Source organism: Saccopteryx leptura, chromosome 13, assembly GCF_036850995.1.
Source record: "Saccopteryx leptura isolate mSacLep1 chromosome 13, mSacLep1_pri_phased_curated, whole genome shotgun sequence".
Taxonomy (NCBI): domain Eukaryota; kingdom Metazoa; phylum Chordata; class Mammalia; order Chiroptera; family Emballonuridae; genus Saccopteryx; species Saccopteryx leptura.
In genome coordinates, this window is record NC_089515.1 from 37,599,521 (window position 1) to 37,618,402 (window position 18,882).

At 41.0% G+C, this 18,882-nt stretch overlaps 2 protein-coding genes and 2 non-coding genes across 6 annotated transcripts in view; 3 read left to right on the top strand and 1 right to left on the bottom strand.

The window, feature by feature from the left end:
• Positions 1–12,441, top strand: part of PANK1 (pantothenate kinase 1) — a 74,133-nt gene extending 61,692 nt beyond the window's left edge. For all 3 annotated transcript variants that reach the window (XM_066355802.1, XM_066355803.1, XM_066355804.1), the window contains exons 6-7: positions 5,736–5,861; positions 10,927–12,441. In XM_066355802.1, the coding sequence (XP_066211899.1) occupies positions 5,736–5,861; positions 10,927–10,986 (186 nt within the window). In that variant the 3' untranslated portion in view covers positions 10,987–12,441. The remainder of the gene's footprint in view (positions 1–5,735; positions 5,862–10,926) is intronic.
• LOC136384436 (uncharacterized) overlaps positions 1–18,882 on the bottom strand; it is a 109,311-nt gene that overhangs the window by 13,753 nt on the left and 76,676 nt on the right. The window lies entirely within an intron of this gene.
• LOC136385094 (U6 spliceosomal RNA) lies at positions 3,127–3,233 on the top strand. The gene has a single exon (XR_010747707.1). It is a non-coding gene; the product is annotated as a U6 spliceosomal RNA (small nuclear RNA).
• LOC136385187 (small nucleolar RNA SNORA48) lies at positions 10,078–10,219 on the top strand. The gene has a single exon (XR_010747787.1). It is a non-coding gene; the product is annotated as a small nucleolar RNA SNORA48 (small nucleolar RNA).

Sequence of the window (18,882 nt, forward strand, 5' to 3'; positions counted from 1 at the left end):
TCTTTATTTTAAATATTGTATTCCCGTTTTGTTTTGTTTTTACTTTAAAATAAGATATGTGCAGTGTGCATAGGGATTTGTTCATAGTTTTTTTTATAGTCCGGCCCTCCAACGGTCTGAGGGACAATGAACTGGCCCCCTGTGTAAAAAGTTTGGGGACCCCTGCCTTAGTGTCTCTAACCATCATTACTACCATGTACCTACTGAAATGTGAAGAAAAGCTCTTCTCACCCTTGCAGCTGTTTGTGGGTGAAGCGTTCCACTTGCAAGTTTCGACATTCTCTCTGCTTTCAGCTTCTTTACAGTGTTGCCTTGTGGCATGGAGTTCAAGCAGCATTGTACAGGGCTATCAAAGCACAGAGAGCCTGCTACAGCTATGGCCAGCCAGAGCCCCAGGGGCAAGGAGGGGGGTAGGGCTGGTCACAGAGCTTTGATAATGTGTTTGAAATGCTGTAAAATTCCTCTGGATAAAAAGAAAACCCTTTTCTGAAATACAAAATATGTAAACTGGACAGGCTTTTACTGAGCAGAGTTAGGAAGACAAAAAAGGGGTTTGGGGCATGGAACAGGTAATAGGAAAAATATTAAAGAATTATAGTAGCATCTGTAATACAGTATTTCAAGTGTAATTTTTAATAGAAATGTGACATACATAGAGATAAAATAGAACATTACAGGTACTGCAGAAACCTCCTTTAAACCCTACCTAATTCAACAGTAGAGTGTTAAATAGGGTGCGAGCCAGTCTTTATGAGAGGTGGCCTGCCTTTGAGCTCTGGGGTTACAAGAGAGACACCTTCTTGTCACTATATTGAATGGAACATGTCACTGGCCTGTTGGTCAGGGTCATACGTTTTTTAAGTCCCCATTTCAGACAGAGATTAAATGCGAAACTGGTATTAGAGACGTGTCTTTTCAAAGTCCACATCGGTCATGGGATTCACTGTAACAGAGATTGTTTTACATTAATCTTTAAAGAGAGTTTTCCAAGTAGCCAAACAAATATGTGTAGTTGGCTGTACTCATGAACTTTGAAAGGTCAGGTCACTAGGAATAGAGCAATAGATGCCCTTTGCCCTGATTTCCACAGAGCTTGAGTGAGCCAGCAGGTGTTTGTTTTTGATTTAAACATATTGTAATCACTACGAGGGGGTAACTGAGTTTATTTTTAACTTTTGATTTCCATTGCAATGCCATTTATTTTATTTATTTATTTTTTTTTTTTTAATTTTTATTTTTCATTTTTCCGAAGCTGGAAATGGGGAGGCAGTCAGATAGACTCCCGCATGCGCCCGACCGGGATCCACCCGGCATGCCCACCAGGGGGCGATGCTCTGCCCATCTGGGACGTTGCTCTGTTGCATCCAGAGCCATTCTAGCACCTGAGGCAGAGGCCACAGAGCCATCCTCAGTGCACGGGCCATCTTTGTTCCAATGGAGCCTTGGCTGCGGGAGGGGAAGAGAGAGACAGAGAGGAAGGAGAGGGGGAGTGGTAGAGAAGCAGATGGGTGCTTCTCCTGTGTGCCCTGGCCGGGAATTGAACCCGGGACTCCTGCACGCCAGGCCGATGCTCTACCACTGAGCAAACCGGCCAGGGCCAATGCCATTTATTTTATAATCATACCAAAAGTGGCTGTTGGAAAGTGTTACATGCCAGTTTAAGTAACTATTTTAGAGGTTCCTGTGGAGTTGAATGAATGAGAGGACTCAGCAATAGCCCTCAGGCTATTATTAGCTGGCACCCAGCCAGGGCAGGCTCCCTGTGGACACACCAGAGACTGGCAGCACCAACTATCCCCGGACAGCAGTCATGCAAGTTCTTTAGTTATGGCTTTGCTCCCTGGAGTCACTGATTGGAGAATCTTTGATTTCAACCAGGTGCACTAAATCTAAACCATTTTTGCTATGGTTATTGGAAAGCTATGAAATTCTCCTCCATCAACTTAAAATGTTTTTATTCATTTTATTGAAGAGAGAATAACGGAAACACACAATACAGAGTTCTGAAGACACCAGAAGAGTATACAAGGGAAGTGAGTCACTATGTCCACCACTGACCTCAATGTTAACCTTACTAGAGGCAGCCATTGTTTTTAGTTTTTTTGTGTGTTTACTCTCTATTGTATGCGGTATAGGGAAGACACAGCCCTTCAGAGGTAGCAAACTCTATAAAACATTCTTTTTATTTTTATTATTATTTATTTTTTATTTTTTTGTATTTTTCTGAAGCTGGAAACGGGGAGGCAATCAGACAGACTCCCGCATGCGCCTGACCGGGATCCACCCGGCACACCCACCAGGGGGCAATGCTCTGCCCATCCGGGGCGTTGCTCTGTTGCGACCAGAGCCAGTCTAGTGCCTGAGGCAGAGGCTACAGAGCCATCCTCAGCACCCGGGCCAGCTTTGCTCCAATGGAGCCTTGGCTGCAGGAGGGGAAGAGAGAGACAGAGAGGAAGGAGAGGGGGAGGGGTGGAGAGGCAGATGGCACTTCTCCTGTGTGCCCTGGCCAGGAATTGAACCCGGGACTCCTGCACGCCAGGCCGGTGCTCTACCACTGAGCCAACCAGCCAGGGCCTCAAACATTCATTTTATATAAAACAGCAGTTTTATTGAGATAGAACCGCATGCCATGCCATTCACCTCCTACATACTATTCTGCATCTGCTTTGGTTGTTTGTTTATCAGCCTTTTAGTATGAAATGGGTATACAAACATAAAGGAGAGGACTACAAAGAACCCCAGGTAGCCATGGACTCAGACATAATAGTTACTAAGACTTTGTCATACATATTTCATCTATCTCTGTTTCCTTCCTCCTCCTTCTCTTTTTTTTGCTAAAATATTAGAAAGCAAATTCCAGGCACTTATCAGTCTTACCTACATACTTCAGTATACACTTTGGGAAATGTTGCTTCTTGATTTTTTACATGATAATACATTTTGAGATTGTTCATATAGGTATATTTAGAATTGTTTCATTTTTAAAAATTTTGTATTAGAATTTCTTCATTTTTAAATGACCATATAGCATCCTAACATGTAGATATCTATTGTAGATTTGATCATTTTCCTAATGATATTTAGGCTTTTCTAGACCATGCTATTACTTTAAAAAAATTATATATGGTGCTCGCTTCGGCAGCACATATACTAAAATTGGAACGATACAGAGAAGATTAGCATGGCCCCTGCGCAAGGATGACATGCAAATTCGTGAAGCATTCCATATTTAAAAAAAAAATTATATATGATCATACATGCCATTTTACATATGTGGAATTATATCTATAGGATAAATTTCTAGAGGGAAATTACTGAGTCAAGGATGTCTTGAATGTGATTTTGACAGATAAAGGTGGTTCTAATTAATTTCCCACCAGCAGAGTATAAATTTCTCCACGGAGCATTATCAAACCTTTTTATTTTTTCAATCTAATAGGCAAGATATACTACCTTATTTTGGTTTTAATTTGTATCTTATTATAAGTGAGGCTGAGCATTTTTTATCTATAATATTTAATAGCCATGAGTATTTATTCTTTTGCGTGTATGTGAACTATCAATACTGTTCACTCATTTTTCTGTTGATTTTGTTGGTCTTCTTTCTTATTAGTTTGTAGGTAGATAATATGTATACTTTTATGTTATATGTACTGAAAATATTTTCTGATTATTGCTTTCCATTTAGATTTGTTCATGGTGATATTTTCCCCAGAATAAATATTTGATTTTTTATTTTTTTATTTTTATTTTTTGTATTTTTCTGAAGCTGGAAACGGGGAGAGACAGTCAGACAGACTCCCGCATGCGCCTGACCGGGATCCACCCAGCACGCCCACCAGGGGCGACGCTCTGCCCCTCTGGGGCGTCACTCTGCTGCGACCAGAGCCACTCTAGCGCCTGGGGCAGAGGCCAAGGAGCCATCCCCAGCGCCCGGGCCATCTTTGCTCCAATGGGGCCTTGGCTGCGGGAGGGGAAGAGAGAGACAGAGAGGAAGGGGGGGGGGGTGAAGCAAATGGGCACTTCTCCTATGTGCCCTGGCCGGGAATCGAACCCGGGTCCCCCGTACGCCAGGCCGGCGCTCTACCGCTGAGCCAACAGGCCAGGGCTAATATTTGATTTTTTAAAGCAAATATATAAGTCTTTTTTTTGGATTCTGAGTATTGTACCTTTTCTACTTTGACATTATTTTTAAAAATAATTCTCTCATGTTTTCTTCTAGTCTCTTTTTTCTTTTCTCTCTCTCTTTTTAAAATTTAATGTTTATATCTTTTACCCATCTGGCATTTGTTTGAGATAAAGAATTTCCATCAGTTGTTTTTTGTTTGTTTGTTTGTTTGTTTGGGGTTGTTTTTTTTTTACAGTGACAGAGAGAGAGAGTCAGAGAGAGGGATAGATAGGGACAGACAGGAACGGAGAGAGATGAGAAGCATCAATCATTAGTTTTTCGTTGGGACACCTTAGTTGTTCATTGATTGCTTTCTCATATGTGCCTTGACCTTGGGGCTGCAGCAGACCAAGTAACCCCTTGCTCAAGCCAGCGACCTTGGGTCCAAGCTGGTGAGCTTTGCTCAAACCAGATGAGCCCGCACTCAAGCTGGCAACCTCGGGGTCTCGAACCTGGGTCCTCCGCATCCCAGTCCGACTCTCTATCCACTGCACCACCGCCTGGTCAGGCTCCATCAGTTTTTAATGCCACTTCTATTCCTTCTGGCTTTTTACCTGAGTAAAGCAGGACTGGGGTTTTGAGCAAGTCCTACCTTGGACTCCCCTGTTTGGTGAGAAAAGGTGAAGCTTCTAAGCTTTAATTAAATTTCTCTTTGAGTTTCTTACTTTGAGTGTTCCTTGCCACTCTCAGTCTGGGTGGTTTGTAGCTACACTTCTTATTTGTGGAAATTTATTACTACCACCTCCCACCCCTCAACCCATGGAAATTTTTATAGTGGTTAATGATCATGCATTGTTAAAACTTAAGACAGTTAAAAGGTGATGTTCCCAGACCCTGTTCCTCTTGTTAAATTGAACAGAAAATAATGCCAGCTTCCAAGACTCTCTTCCCTTTGACATGAGTGACATGGGCTCTGTGAGAAAGTGCTGAGCAGCCTCTGCATGGTAGACAGTCTAGCTCAGTGTTGTATGTTGTTCAGAATGCAAATCTGTATCCATGACAACAAAAATATTTTAACCCATGTGTTGACCAAACAGGATATTCCCCCATATAGTCTAAAGATACGGAATATTGTTTCTTTCTGTATTCCCAGTGTTTGGCACAGAGCAAACTGAGCAAATGCATTCAGTGAATAACCTGTACCATGGCCATTTTATTTACGAGTTGGTTATAATAATATTTTATAGTCAGAAGTTTGGAGAATTGAAGGAATGCACAGCAACTTTGACTGAACTTGAACTCCAATTACAACTTTATAAAGGAGGGTTGGGAGCTAAATTTCATATCACACTTAAGATAAACTAACGTAATGCCTGCAAATAAGCCCAATGTTAGTCTCTGCCTTGTCTAAACAAAATCTCACCCTCTTGTTTTTATGGAATGCATTTATTAGGTTTGCTCAACTTCATCTTGGAAATGATGAAGTAATTCCACTTTTAATAAAAAAAATTTTTACTCTGTAAGGTTCTGGGAATACAGTTATATATGGGACATTGGGGCTTTGCCAAATGCTTTTTTTTAATGCCATGGTTGAATTGTGGTTTTTTTGTTTTTGTTTGTTTTTCAGAATATTGACAGAGTTGTGTTTGTTGGGAATTTTCTTAGAATCAATATGGTCTCCATGAAGCTGCTAGCATATGCCATGGATTTTTGGTCCAAAGGACAGCTAAAAGCTCTGTTTTTGGAACATGAGGTAGGTTGAGCTTGCATGGACTTAAATTGTGCTATGTGGAAATCTTTTGGTTTGTCTAGCATATGAGTGGGTCCCTTAGCTTACATTTATGCAGAGGATAACAAAGAACATTGTATAAAATGGAAACTCTCTTCTCAACAATCAGGACTATTAGTTGGTGATTAAAAAAAAATGTTAAAATGCATTGTCATTAAAAAATAGCTCCCTACTGTAACCACTTTATTTTGACACAAGTGAATAAATCTTCATTCATTCATCAGTTTTTGAGCATGAGTTCTGCTGGTTGGAGGTTTGTAGTTGTCCTACTTTTCATAATTTTTTTCATATTATGCACCTTCTTTGATTTCTGGTTTGTTTCTTTAAAGTGGATCAAGAAGTTAAAGACACTTATAAAGCAATACGGTTGTAGAATTGTAGATTTTCCTGTCCATCTTTCATATGTGGCACCCACCTAAATAGCAATGTTGGTGACTAAATTTTTCAATCTTTGTTTTGTTTTGTTTCCAGTTTTGTTAAGATGTAATTGACATCTAACATTGTATAAGTTTCAGGTGTACAACACAAAGATTAGATATAGGTTTATACTGCAAAATGATTACCACAATAAGTTTAGTTATCATTCATCTCCACACATTGTTACAAAGATTATTTTTTCTTGTGATGAGAATTTTTAAGATTTACTCTTTTAATTTTTATTTATTTTATTTTATTTTTTTAGAAAGAGAGAGTCAGAGAGAAGGATAGACAGGGACAGACAGACAGGAATGGAGAGATGAGAAGCATCAATCATTAGTTTTTCGTTGTGCGTTGCAACACCTTAGTTGTTCATTGATTGCTTTCTCATATGTGCCTTGACTGCGGGCCTTCAGCAGACCGAGTAACCCCTTGCTTGAGCCAGCGACCTTGGGCTCAAGCTGGTGAGCTTTTGCTCAAACCAGATGAGCCCGCACTCAAGCTAGCAACCTCGGGGTCTCGAACCTGGATCTTCCGCATCCCAGTCCGACGCTCTATCCACTGCGCCACCGCCTGGTTAGGCAAGATTTACTCTTTTAGCAGCTTTCAGTGTTAGCTACCCTTTTAAATCTTTTTCAATAATTTAACTGGATTTAAGTGACCATTTTATACTCTTTACTAGTCAAGTTGGTATATAATTAAATTAGATTATTGCACTCCATTCATCCTAAGATGGTTTCTCCTGTCTTCCGGCAGGGTACATTATCTACCAGTACCTTCCTCATCCAAATTAGCCATTCTAACATGCCTGCTTAACAATTTTGTGTATCCAAAAGAAAAAACTTTTTAGTTTGTAGAAATCCTTTTTTTCCCCAAACACTTTCAGATTTGATGGATAAAAGACTCTCCTGCTTCTGAAATTTATCAAGATCCCACCAAATAAAGAATATTTTCTGTCTAAATGGAAAAGTGATCTGGAAATCTAATCACATGACTGTACAAAAGCTATTTCATTCTGTGGCGAAACACTGTCAGAAGCATAAAAAATTCGATTATTGCACTAACAATCAAACTGTCATAAACAATTTGAGGATAAACACAGCTGATTTTTGGCAGATAAAACAGCTCAGTTGGTAAGAACAGAAGTGCTCAAGCAAGTAAGAGTAGCTTCGTAGCCTTGAGCGACAGGGGTACCTGGACATCAACCGGCCTGTTTATGGAGGAAATGGAAAGCATCGCTTAATTCAGAGTCTCTTACGTTGAATTTCTATTCTAATACAAATCAGAGGTTTCTAAGAGTGAGTGAAGGGACCCCTTTCTAGCCACCTCCACTATCCTCCCAACCTCCTGTATCACAAAAGGTACCTAATCCCTTTGCTATGTTGCAGCAGAAAAAAATGTTTGAAGAACTGCTATAAAAAATTTCAATTATAATGACTATCTACTGGGGTATTTTTGTCATCACAAAATGGAATTTTTATTTTATTTTATTTTATTTTATTTGCATTTTTCTGAAGTTGGAAACGGAGAGGCAGTCAGACAGACTCCCACATGTGCCCAACCGGGATCCACCTGGCATGCCCACCAGGGGGCAATGCTCTGCCCATCTGGGGCATCGCTTTGCTGCAACCAGAACCACTCCAGCACCTGAGGCAGAGGCCACAGAGCCATCCCCAGCACCCGGGCCAACCCTGCTTCAATGGAGCCCTGGCTGTGGGAGAGGAAGAGAGAGACAGAGAGAAAGGAGAGAGGGAGGAGTGGAGAAGCAGATGGGCGCCTCTCCTGTGTGCCCTGACCGGGAATTGAACCCGGGACTCCCACATGCCAGGCCGACGCTCCACCACTGAGCCAACCAGCCAGGGCCAGAATTATTTATTTGAAAAATTGCTAATTCATTTGTAAGTTATATAGAACTTTCTAAGCCCATATTTTCTTTTTATTAAAGGGTAAAACAATAGGAGTTTAAATACTAAATAGTTGAGGCCTAGTGATAGAAATACTAAAGAAAGCTTTTATCTTATTTTATTTTATTTTTATTAAGTGAGAGTTGGGGAGGCAGAGAGACAGACTCTCACATATGCTCTAACCGGGATCCACCCAGCAAGCCCCCTACTGGGCAATGCTCTGCCCATCTGTAGCCACTGCTCTGTTGCTTGGCAACTGAGCTATTTTAGCACCAGAGGCAAGGCCATAGTGCCATCTTTGGTGCCATCTTCAGTGCCTGCGGCCAACTTGCTTGAATGAGCCATGGCTGTGGGAGGGTAGGGGAGAGAGAGTGAGAGAGAGAGAAAGAGGAAGGGAGGGATGGAGAGGCAGATTGTCACTTTTGCTATGTGCTATGACTGGGAATCAAACCCGGGACTTCCACATGCCGGGTTGACACTCTACTGCTGAGCCAACTGACCGGTGCCTATTTTATTTTATAACAGGCTAAAGGCATGGAATTATAAAACTCTTTGCTGGTGAGGGGAATGGAGTCCCAGAATTTTTACTTTCTCTCCCCCAACCAGAGCAGCTCCCTTTTGTCTGCTTATTTGTTGATTTTCCACATAAGATTTTGTTTGAAAAAGAAAAGAAAAAAAATCACCTCAGCTTCAAAAAAATAATTAAAATGAAAAATGAAAACCACTGTTTTAGTTAGTTCAGCTGGTGTTGCCATATTTAGTGATTAAAAATACAGGACATAGTTGTTTTATCTGGCAGCCCTACATCCAGATTCTCTTGGAGAAAACAATCCGAGAAGCCACCAGAGATTAAAAGCTATCTACGAAGGCAGATTGATAGTGAACTGGTGAGAAAGAGAATAAGATCCAATATCTTGGGCAAATCCACTTATATAGGTAAAATGCACATCACTTTGTACAGTCCTAGGCCTCTGTGGACCACGGCTTTGGTTTGGTTCTGTGTGTCATATGTAACTCATGTCTCTGTAGCCAATGAAATGGGAACAATTATATAAGCCCTTGGGGTATCAAAATTCTTAACATTCTTAAGTTCACTCCAGCACAGGCAGGCCTCACAGGAGGATACTGTGGAGAGAGAACTTTTGGGGCACCGAGAGGTAGGGTGGCTTCCCTGCCTTGTTTCAAGAGTCATCCCTCACTCAGTCCCTCATTCATTCCATTCCTATTAGTGAGCGCCTCCTAAGATCAGTGAAGAGCGCAGCCACTCTGTGACTGGGAGACCTTAGACAGTGACTACCTCTCCATCTCTGTTTTAGCAGTTATAAAATGGGGTGCAATAGCATGTCTCCTAAAGTTATTGCGCAGATTGAATGAGTAAGTCCATATAAGGTGCTTAGACCAACTTGTAGCACTTAGCGAGCTGTCCATAACTGTGAGCTGGCAGCAGCAGAGGCAAAGGTCCTGCCGTGTAGCATTCTGACATCTTGGCACTGGCTCCTGCAGTAACTGTTGAGTCAGGTATATACCAGAAGAGGGGTGCCTCCTTCCGAAAACCAGTTTCTCTAAAAATTTCTATTTTTCAGTTTCCATCATTTTCACGGAAACATGAGCATTTCTTTCACAGATGAGCAAAGTGAACTTGGGCTTACTTAGCTGCCTGTCCAAGATCTGCTGAGGGAAGCTCACAGCTCTTTCCTGTGAGATAGTACAGCCTTGAAGTCAGATAGACTTGGGGTTGAGCTCTGTCACATGTAATGTGATCCTGTAACAGTAATTTACTTTATTACCTCCCATTCTTCATCTGCGAAATGGAGGTAATAATATAAATTTTGCTATGGCAAAAATTAAAAATGAAATAACACCCTGGCAGCAGGCAAGGAAACACTTGATTGGTGGTGTTTCTCTTATATCAATCAGGGGCAAAACAGACATCCAGTCCTTAGTTCATCCTAGCTTGATGTGTGTAGGTGGCCAGCGCTGTTTCATGCCTGGGGCACATAAAAGAATGAAATAATCATTAATACTAACAATACACAGCCCTCCTATAGCACATACCGTGTGCCATTTTCCTAAGCATTTTACAACAGTTCACTTATTTAATATATATAAACAAATTCATATCCAATCAGTTTCACTATTATTATTATTATTATTATTCTACCGTGTTTTAGTGGCAGAGTTAAGGTTTTTGTTTTTTTGTTTTGTTTTTTTTGTGTATTTTTCTGAAGCCGGAAACGGGGAGAGACAGTCAGACAGACTCCCGCATGCGCACGACCGGGATCCACCCGGCACGCCCACCAAGGGTGACGCTCTGCCCACCAGGGGGCGATGCTCTGCCCCTCCGGGGCGTCTCTCTGCCGAGACCAGAGCCACTCTAGCACCTGGGGCAGAGGCCAAGGAGCCATCCCCAGCGCCCGGGCCATCTTTGCTCCAATGGAGCCTTGGCTGCGGGAGGGGAAGAGAGAGACAGAGAGGAAGAAGGGGGGGTGGAGAAGCAGATGGGCGCTTCTCCCATGTGCCCTGGCAGGGAATCGAACCCGGGTCCCCCGCGCACCAGGCTGACGCTCTACCGCTGAGCCAACCAGCCAGGGTTCAAAGTTAAGGTTTTAAATTTCTCTTACCTACATTAGGGGGCAGCATTGCTAGAGTTATTAAAAAAATTTGGCGAAGTTCAGAGATAATCCTACAGTTTCCCATTGTTTTTGTAGGGTTACTTTGGAGCTGTTGGGGCACTGTTGGAACTGTTCAAAATGACTGAAGACCAGTAGGGATGAACCCTCGATGGAGCAGCCTTCTGCGAGAACAGAGACCCGGGAGCCGCTGCTGGAGAAGGTGAAAGCGCGGTGGGACGGAAGCCAAGCCATTCGTGGCAGATGTACCTGCTGGATTTGTAAATAATTTAAAAATCCTTCTAGCTGATCTTTTACTCTTGGGTGTTGAGCTTAAGATTCAAAATGGGGAATACAAGAGTTTTTTTTCTTTTTCTGTATACTGTATTTTTAAGAAAAAAAACAACACCATTTTGTGCAGTGTGGCCAAACCTACCAATTTTATGCATTAACTTTGAAAAGTTGTATGATGTCTAAGAAGGACCTGAACTGTAAGTGCTGTTTATACTTCTTCTGGGGTTTACTGATCAGCGTGGTAATTTTAAATTTGTTTAGTAATTACTCTAGGAGATTTTACCTTTACTTATATTTTTCATGACGTTTCATGATTTGCTGTTGGTTTCAAATGAAACTACAAATCTGGCATGTTTTACTGTGAACACTGTTTTATTTGTTTGTTTATCTTTTATTGTCTTGTTGTTTTTTTTCCTGTTTGAGTGTCTTATGGAAAAAGAGTCTTTCCCCCAGTTTCTGTCCTCAGATGACTCTTCCTCCTCACCATACCTTCCTTTACTGTAATTACTCATATTAATCAAGGTGCTGTCCAATTCAATACAAAGTGAAGCACGAGACCTAACGCTCTCAAAATTGCCCTTGAAGAAGGGGAATCTCTGAAAGGGTTCATGAATATTCATGAATTTAAGGAGTCTGGCAAAAGTGAAAAATTATATGCAATTTTGTCATATCCTTTATGAATATCTAGTGTCTTGTTGGATTTCTTTTATGTTAGTTTATATTAAATTGAAATATTCTACGATGAAATGCCCTCATCCATGCGTAACATATGAATGGTAGCCAATCCTTGTGCAGGACGTTGAAATTTATAGGGCGAAGTGTGCCGGTAGATTAACTGTTCACATTGGGGAGGTTTAGGAGAAGTCATGGATTGAGGTGTCAGATAATAATATCTTTTTGTTTTGTACGTGTATATACCTAAGAGCTTTCTAACAAGTCATCTTAAAATTTTTTTCATTTGAAATATTTTCAACTAAAAACCTATATTTCAATCCAAGTTTCTAAAATAAAAAAAAATTATGATATTGATCTATACATATATATAGTATATTCTTTTTAAAAGATTTCATTGGGACTGATGGGTCACTTTAAAATGTGAATCTTAGGTGAACATTGAAACACGAGATCTAACAATTTAGAACTAATTAATTTGTTTTGAGTTGAGCATGTTGTCTGATGGGCAGTCCATTGCTCCAGGATGACTTTCCTCTCTGCCTTCTGAGCACCACCTTTAATTTCCATATCGTCAAGTCTTGAAGAAGTTGATATTGATTGAAGTATTCACTTGTCTGGTTAAAATAAAGCCTGTTTCTGTTGTGATTTTTTTAGTGTATATGTTATTTTCATTTTCTAATCTTCATGTTCATATTAATCTGCTTTTATACCATAAACTGAATGTTTTCTTTTTTGCTACTCTACATTTCTCAGTTTGAAGCTGTCACATAAGTGTGGTGAAGTCCAAAACACTGTGTCTTCAGTCGAAGCTGAAGCTCTATGCAGGCATTTTTAAAAACTACTTTTCTTATGTTTGTATAGTTAACTCATAGTCTCAAAATATCACTACCATCTTCCAAAAGAGTTTCAGAATTTGGTCTTCACAAATACATTTTATCAATTTCCACCTGGCTTTAAAAAATTCAAACAACCAAGATGTTCGTGTAAAAGATAAATGTAAAAATGTATATATTATCTATGACGGTGCCTTTTTTGGTTGTTTTTTTCTACCATTCCTACTCTCATCTGTCAGGGAATAGCACACCTAGGATCATGGTTCTGCAAAAGAAATCAGGGCAAGCTGGTGTGACTAAATAATTTTTTTAATTACACGGACTCACTTGATATGTCATTACAAATGTTTAAAACTTTGGCTTAGCTGAGGAAATAAATTATTCTGCTATCCAAATATCAGTTAAATGTTGGCTACCTACAGCCAGCCTTTTTTTTTTTACAATGAGGGACTTGTAGCCCGAGTCTTTTTACATTTACTTGAATTATAGAAACTTTCCTTTGGTTCCACATCAGGAAGAAAGTTAGGAAGAATGAAAAATTTTTGTTTTGAACTGTATGAAGTCAGGATGGTCAGGTGGCGCAGAGCATGGCTTTTGAATGTTTTATTTATTTATTTTTTAATATTTTATTTATTGATTTTTAGAGAGAGAGGAGTGAGAGAGAGAGAAAGAGAGAGAGAGAGAGAGAGAGAGAGAGAGAGAGAAGGGGGAGGAGCAGGAAGCATCAACTCCCATATGTGCCTTGACCATGCAAGCCCAGGTTTTTGAACCGGCAACCTCAGTGTTCCAGGTCGACGCTTTATCCCACTGCACCACCACAGGTCAGGCCATGGCTTTTGATTGTAGGACAGCTTCAGTCTGGATCCAAATCAGACATCGAGCAGCTGTGCAGACAAGTCGCGAACCTTCTCGCCAAACCCTGGTTTCCTCACTCATAGAATGGAGCAAATAGTTTTTACCTCCATATTACAGAGATTAGCACAAGGGCTGACCTATAATAAATGCTTCATTCATGTTAGCTATACTGAGAAGAAAATAGTTACTTTATTTAATTTTATATATTTTTTGTTTCTCGTAAGACTTTCCATTCTTTTTATCCATACTGCTTTTCTGAATGAAGTTCCTGGTTTTACGGTAACTCCTGCTTTCCCAAAGGTGCCGCACTTTACAGGCTGCTTTGGATTAGTGTCTACAAACTTGTTGGTTGCCACTGAGGACCCTGGAAATAGGGTTGGTAGCTTCATCTGAACACAGGTTCTTTAAAGGTATTTCTCTTTCTCCGTCATTCCCATCTAGTTCACCATAGCCTGTTTACTTCTTGGCTGGTTCCTGGTGCTGCTGGAGGACGTGTTTCTGCTCGTGTTTCAGAGGCTTTGGCTGGGCCTTGGGGCTGCCCTCAGCTCCATGTTGCGGGTATTGGTGATGGTGGTTGTGGCTGTGGTTGTAGAAATAATGATGATCGTGGTAGTGGTGCGGCTGCTGCTGAGGGTGATGGTGAGGATGGTGGTGGCTGTCATGTTGCTAACGCTGTGGCTGGCCGGGCTCCTCTGGCGTTGGAAGCAGCTGAGACTCCCTAGCTGAGGCTGCGGGCTGCTGCACCATCAGGATCTGAGCAAAAATAGATATTTAGCCTTATGGAATATGGGGAACCCATTTTAGCGCAGAGATACTTCACCTATCTCCCTATGCTAGTACTCATCTACAGCCCTCACCCACCGTTCCAAAATCCCAAACTCTTCAAACTTATCTTAATAACTCACTTGATAGAAAAAGTTACTTGACCATTATTTATCACACTTTGTAGGACACTCATTGTTACAAAGCTATTAAAGTGTTTGACTACACGGTACTGCTACAGACGCTAGTAGGGGTGTTAAGTAGTGAACACTTCTGAATTTTCAAAGGTACCTCATCCTAAGATCTTCAGATAAATGAATTGTGGAAATAGAGTTGTATTATTTAAATTCTGTAACTATGCATGGATTCAGAGTGCCTTTGTTGGGAAATGTGGTCACAGGTAATTTATACTTGACATCATTCACTCACTCAAGGAACATTGAGAAGTTACCTTGTGCTAGGAAAGAACTGAGGAGACTAGGATACAGCCCCTGATGTCCAACATGGGGACGGAAGTCTTAGCCAACACATGTGCTAACGTGTCTCAGGTGTCATTCGTTCCTGCATTCATTCACAAATATTTATGGCAGTGAACAAAATAAAGAACCATCCTCACAGAGCTTACAATCCTGGAAGGGAAGGAAGATACATGAATAATTATATAATAAAATATTAGATCAGTAATACAAAGAGAAAGTACGGGAAGGGGAAGGGACTAGAGAGGCGGTAATTCTGTTTAGAAAATGAGAAGGGGAGAAACTTTGGTTCAAGTGATCAAAGACAACATCTCTCAAGAGATGTTGAGCAAAGTCGAGTGGGGTAGAGAACACACCATGTAAATATGCCTGGCAAAAAAATATTTTACCTCCTGGTAAATGAGAATAGAGGTTTTGAGGAACAGCAAGGAGGCCAGTGTGCCTGGTAACCAATGGGAAGAGCGGTGGGAAATGCAGTAAGTGTAGCCATGGATGAGGTCCTATATAAAGGCTGCACTTGAACGAGGATTGGTTACTTTTAGAGGAGGGGGCTAAAAACGTTTTCAGTTTTAACCATCAAGTAGAGATCGTGGAGTGGACCAGGAGGGGAGGCCTTCCCAACAGGAGAGCAGGGTGAGAGACGCATTACAAGAAGAAACAGCCTGGCTTATTCAGCGGACTGAACACCGCTTGCATTGGCTGGAGCCTAGTGAGTGAGCAAGAAACCAGACACGGGGAGAGAGGAAACCAGATTATGGAAGGTCTCATATTTCATGCTGAAGAGTTTGTTGTTGTTTTTTTTCTGTAGTCACTGTGGAGACATCAAAGAGTTCCAAGTAAAGTAAAACTAGAATTAATCTGGCTTTAAAGTGATAATCGAGAAAAATATCCTATTGAAGTAAATAGAGGAGATCAGTTACTGTGCTTTGAATACATAGTACCACTCCATTATCATGTTTACTTTATTTCCTCCATTGTGTCAAGTCTGCTTGGTGGCCACACTTCTCTGTAACTAAGACGGTTATATAAACTCTTGAGAATTTTCTCACAAGACCGAGGATACTAATAGCTACAACTCTACTCTGATTCTGTTCAGCAAATAAAAAGGTTTCACCCCCAGTGATCACCATAAGCTCCATTACTCATGAGAACTGTTTGGAAAAGAGGTACTTTTCCTCCTAGTGATCAGGAGATGACCTCAAATTTTTGAAGATTTTATTTATTTATTTATTTTTTTGAGAGAGAGAGAGACAGGAAGGTAGAGAGACGAGAAGTACTAAATTGTAGTTGTGTCACTTTAGTTGTTCATTGATTGCTTCTCATATGTGCCTTAATCTCTGTGTGTGGGGGGGGGGGGGGAGGGGGAGGGTGCTCCAGCCAAGCCAATGACACCTTGCTCAAACCAGCATCCATGGGATCGAGCCAGTGACTTCGCCCTCAAGCTGAATGAGCCTGTGTTCAAGCCCAGTGAACCTGCAGTCAAGCTGGCAACCTAGGGTTGTTTTTTTTTTTTTCTTGTATTTTTCTGAAGCTGGAAACGGGGAGAGACAGTCAGACAGACTCCCGCATGCGCCCGACTGGGATCCACCCAGCACGCCCACCAGGGACAACGCTCTGCCCACCAGGGGGCGATGCTATGCCCCTCCGGGGCGTGGCTCTGCCGCAACCAGAGCCACTCCAGCGCCTGGGGCAGAGGCCAAGGAGCCATCCCCAGCGCCGGGGCCATCTTTGCTCCAATGGAGCCTTGGCTGCGGGAGGGGAAGAGAGAGACAGAGAGGAAGGGGGGGGGTGGAGAAGCAAATGGGCGCTTCTCCTATGTGCCCTGGCCGGGAATCGAACCCGGGTCCCCGCACGCCAGGCCAACGCTCTACCGCTGAGCCAACCGGCCAGGGCAACCTAGGGTTTTTGAACCTGGGACCTCAATGTCCCAAGTCAATGCTCTATCCACTGTGCCGCCACTGGTCAGGTGGAAGAGGGTTTAATTAATGTATATTTTCTACTGGGTCTGTTCATTCACTCTTTATATATTTAATTTTGACTGAATGTTTATATGATCTGGGAGGCATTGGGTAACATTTAGGATCTATTCAATTATTAATATAACTAAGACAGCAGAGTCCCTGCTTTCATTGGACTTACATTCTCTATGGGAGATAGACTTTAAGCACATAAAGCAATAAATAAACACCAAAATAAATGATAGTGGTAATAGCTATGAAGGAAAGAAGTAGGGTGACATGATAGGAAGAAAGACTTTCTTAGATGGGCCTGAACTACAAATATGAATAAGTTAGTGGCTTCAGCTTTTGAGGAGTAACAGCCAAGTCCACTTTGCTTTCATTATTGCCTTTATAAAAATGAAAGATGTTTTGGGGGAACAGTATGATAACTAATTTATTATTTTCTTTTTATTTTACTTAGAATATTTAGTTTGGCCTGGCCAGGCAGTGCCTCAGTGGATAGAGCATCGGACTGGGATGCAGAGGGCCCAGGTTCAAAACCCTAAGGTAGCTGGCTTGAGTGTGGGCTCATCAGCTTGAGCACAGGCTCACTAGCTTGAGTACAAGGTCGCTGGCTCGAGCATGGGATCACAGACATGGCCCCATGGTCGCTAGGTTGAGCCGAAAGGTTGCTGGCTGGAAGCCCAAGGCGCTGACTTGAGCAAGGGATCGCTCACTCTGCTGGAGCCCCCCAGTCAAGGCACATATGAGAAAGCAAACAATGAACAACTAAGGTGCTGCAACAAAGAATTGATGCTTCTCATCTCTCTTCCTTCCTGTCTGCCCCTATCTGTCCCTCTCTCTGACTCCCCCTCTGTTTCTGTCCAAAAAAAAGAGTGTTTAGTTTCCATATGTATTTAAAATTATATATTACATAAAATAATACATTAATTTAGTAATGTGCCATTTTTTACTACTTATGTTATGAAATATAGTAATATCCTTTGAACTGTTCACTTGAACCTTTGTCATGATCAGAGTCATTTAATAGTTTCCAGAGCCCACTAAGTTGGACACACAGCACTTTTGAATCCATTTATGATACTGACATTGGGTTCTTTTTAACCAAGCCACAAGCACCTACTCCCATAATGAGCTCCATTATGTTTCATTTTCCAAAAGGTATATTGGTGATGCCACAGTGTAACCATTTTTGTGGATCTTTTTAAAATAGGCTAGCTTATTAGCTTAATCACTTGAAATAGAAAAATAAAAGAAAATTTGTATTAAACCTTTTTGCCTCTTTTTATGCTCATTCTATAAAATACACATTAAACATTCCAAGCTAGAATTAACTGATGTTTCAGTTAGTCACCAAACAATTCTCAACCAGTCCTTAGCAAGAATTCATCTAAGAAAAAAAAGTTAAGTATTTAAAAAAGAATTTTAGCAAGTTTTACATGCACAAATTGTGCCACAAGACTGTGAAAAATAGCATTATCTATGTTTTCTTTTCTTGTTTTATTTCATCAATTTGAGCATAGCAGCTTCCCAGAAAAGGGTAAAGTGAAGGGAAATCTTTTGAGTATTTGCATATCTAAAAATTTCTACAAATATTTTTATTCTACCCTCATTCCCAATTGGTAGTTTAGCAAGGTATAGAATTTTAGAATATCTTTCTTCAGAATTCTGAAGGCATAGCCCTATTATTGTCAAGCTTCCCATGTTGTGAGAAAGCTTGATACTATCTAGCTCCTGATCTTTGCACGTGAGTGACTATTTTCCCTCCTCTTTTCTGGAAGTTTTTAGAAACTTTTCAACTTTCTATTTTAGCTCCAGCATGTATTTTCAACACTGTACCCCGCCAACAACTATGTCAAATATTGATCAATCTAGGACTTTTTTTTTTTTTTTTTAGATCTTATTTATTGATTTTTGGAGAGAAGAAAGAGAGAAAAAGAGAGGGAGAGTAAAAAAGAGGAGGGAGAAATGGGAATCATCTACTCATAGTAGTTGCTTCCTGTATGTGCCTTTACTGGGCAAGCCAGGGATTTGAACTGGAGGCCTCAGCATTCCAGGTCAATGCTTTATCCACTGCACCACCACAGGTCAGGCTAGGACTCTCTATTTTTATAGTTTACATTTTGGCAGTTACTGCTAAATTGCCCCTCTAAAAAGTAGGTGTATACACACTATAAATATTAATAGTGCCTATTTTCC